Here is a 1,077-nt window from a genome sequence, read left to right as displayed (position 1 = left end):
AAAGATGCAAACATAGCCCAGACCTCAAGAATAACCTTGAAGAGCAATATACCAACAGCAATGGCCGCAACGACGATAGCAAATATCAACAGCACTGTCATGAAAGGTATTAGATTTCGGAACCGAGAGCATTTCGACGTATGCCTGGATTCCCTTGACAACATGATTAATGCCGCCCTCGTCCTCAGTGCCACCTGCTGTGGATGTCTCATTGATCGACGTGGATATCTCCCGAACCGCAATACCGGCAGAATTGAAAATGGAATTCCATGAACGTTTTACATTACTCGAGGTACCAGACCCTTCGTCAAATATAAGCGTAGCATTTTCAAGGAATTGGACATTGTCGTTTGTCAGATTGCCCCCGGTCTTATTTCTAAAATCGTCAATCGACATCTGCATTTGTTTCCAAGGAATCAGCCCGGTGCTGAACGCAAAGTTTTTGGTGAAGCTGCGGTAGATCGGCGGGTAGTTGACGCTAAGCATGCCGTTGGTTGCCATCGAATGAAACCACCCAACAACCTCACCGAATGTCGGGCTTGATGTAGCAGCACCGGGATGCCCACCTGCCACCAAAGCTGCGGCGCCTGACAATACCAAGGCAGCCCCTACGACTCCAGCCGCGGCGTATGATACCGCGGGTGCCTCTAATGATTTGCCATTGCCTACAGTTGAACTGATACAAGCAAGAGTCTGACCTCCGTCATTCGATTTTAAGAGCATGGTCGCGTGTGCCTGGAGGTCGGGAATTGCAAACGCGATGGATGGGATTTTCTCTGCGAACTTGGAAGGAATTTTTTGACTTCCTTTGGCCATAAATCGTCCCGCAGGAACTGTAGACAGACATGAGTTAATATGAGATATACCAATCAAGTCAATAAATCTAGTTAACGTACCAGGGCATAGTTGATCGACTTTCGTTGCCTCATCACAGGGATTGAAGCTTTGAGTGATTTTCTGGCCATAAGCCTCAACGAGCAACACTGCCGTCACATTTTGGATCTTTGAACTACTCCCTGCAACATCGAAGATGAAGTCATTTGGTAGTGCGGTCGAACTCTAGGTTGATCTTTTCGA

General features: G+C 47.4%; 1 protein-coding gene across 1 annotated transcript in view; it reads right to left on the bottom strand.

The window, feature by feature from the left end:
* Positions 1-24: 24 nt before the first annotated feature.
* HCAG_03639 (conserved hypothetical protein) overlaps positions 25-1,077 on the bottom strand; it is a gene marked incomplete at both ends in the record, with an annotated part of 1,360 nt that continues 307 nt past the window's right edge. The window contains 2 exons of the mRNA XM_001541491.1: positions 25-833; positions 897-1,016. Of these exons, the coding sequence (XP_001541541.1) occupies positions 25-833; positions 897-1,016 (929 nt within the window). The remainder of the gene's footprint in view (positions 834-896; positions 1,017-1,077) is intronic.

The sequence above is a fragment of the Histoplasma capsulatum genome, genomic scaffold (genome assembly GCF_000149585.1).
Source record: "Histoplasma capsulatum NAm1 scaffold_3 genomic scaffold, whole genome shotgun sequence".
NCBI classification, from domain to species: Eukaryota; Fungi; Ascomycota; class Eurotiomycetes; order Onygenales; family Ajellomycetaceae; genus Histoplasma; species Histoplasma mississippiense.
This window is presented reverse-complemented; position numbering and strand designations above follow the sequence as displayed.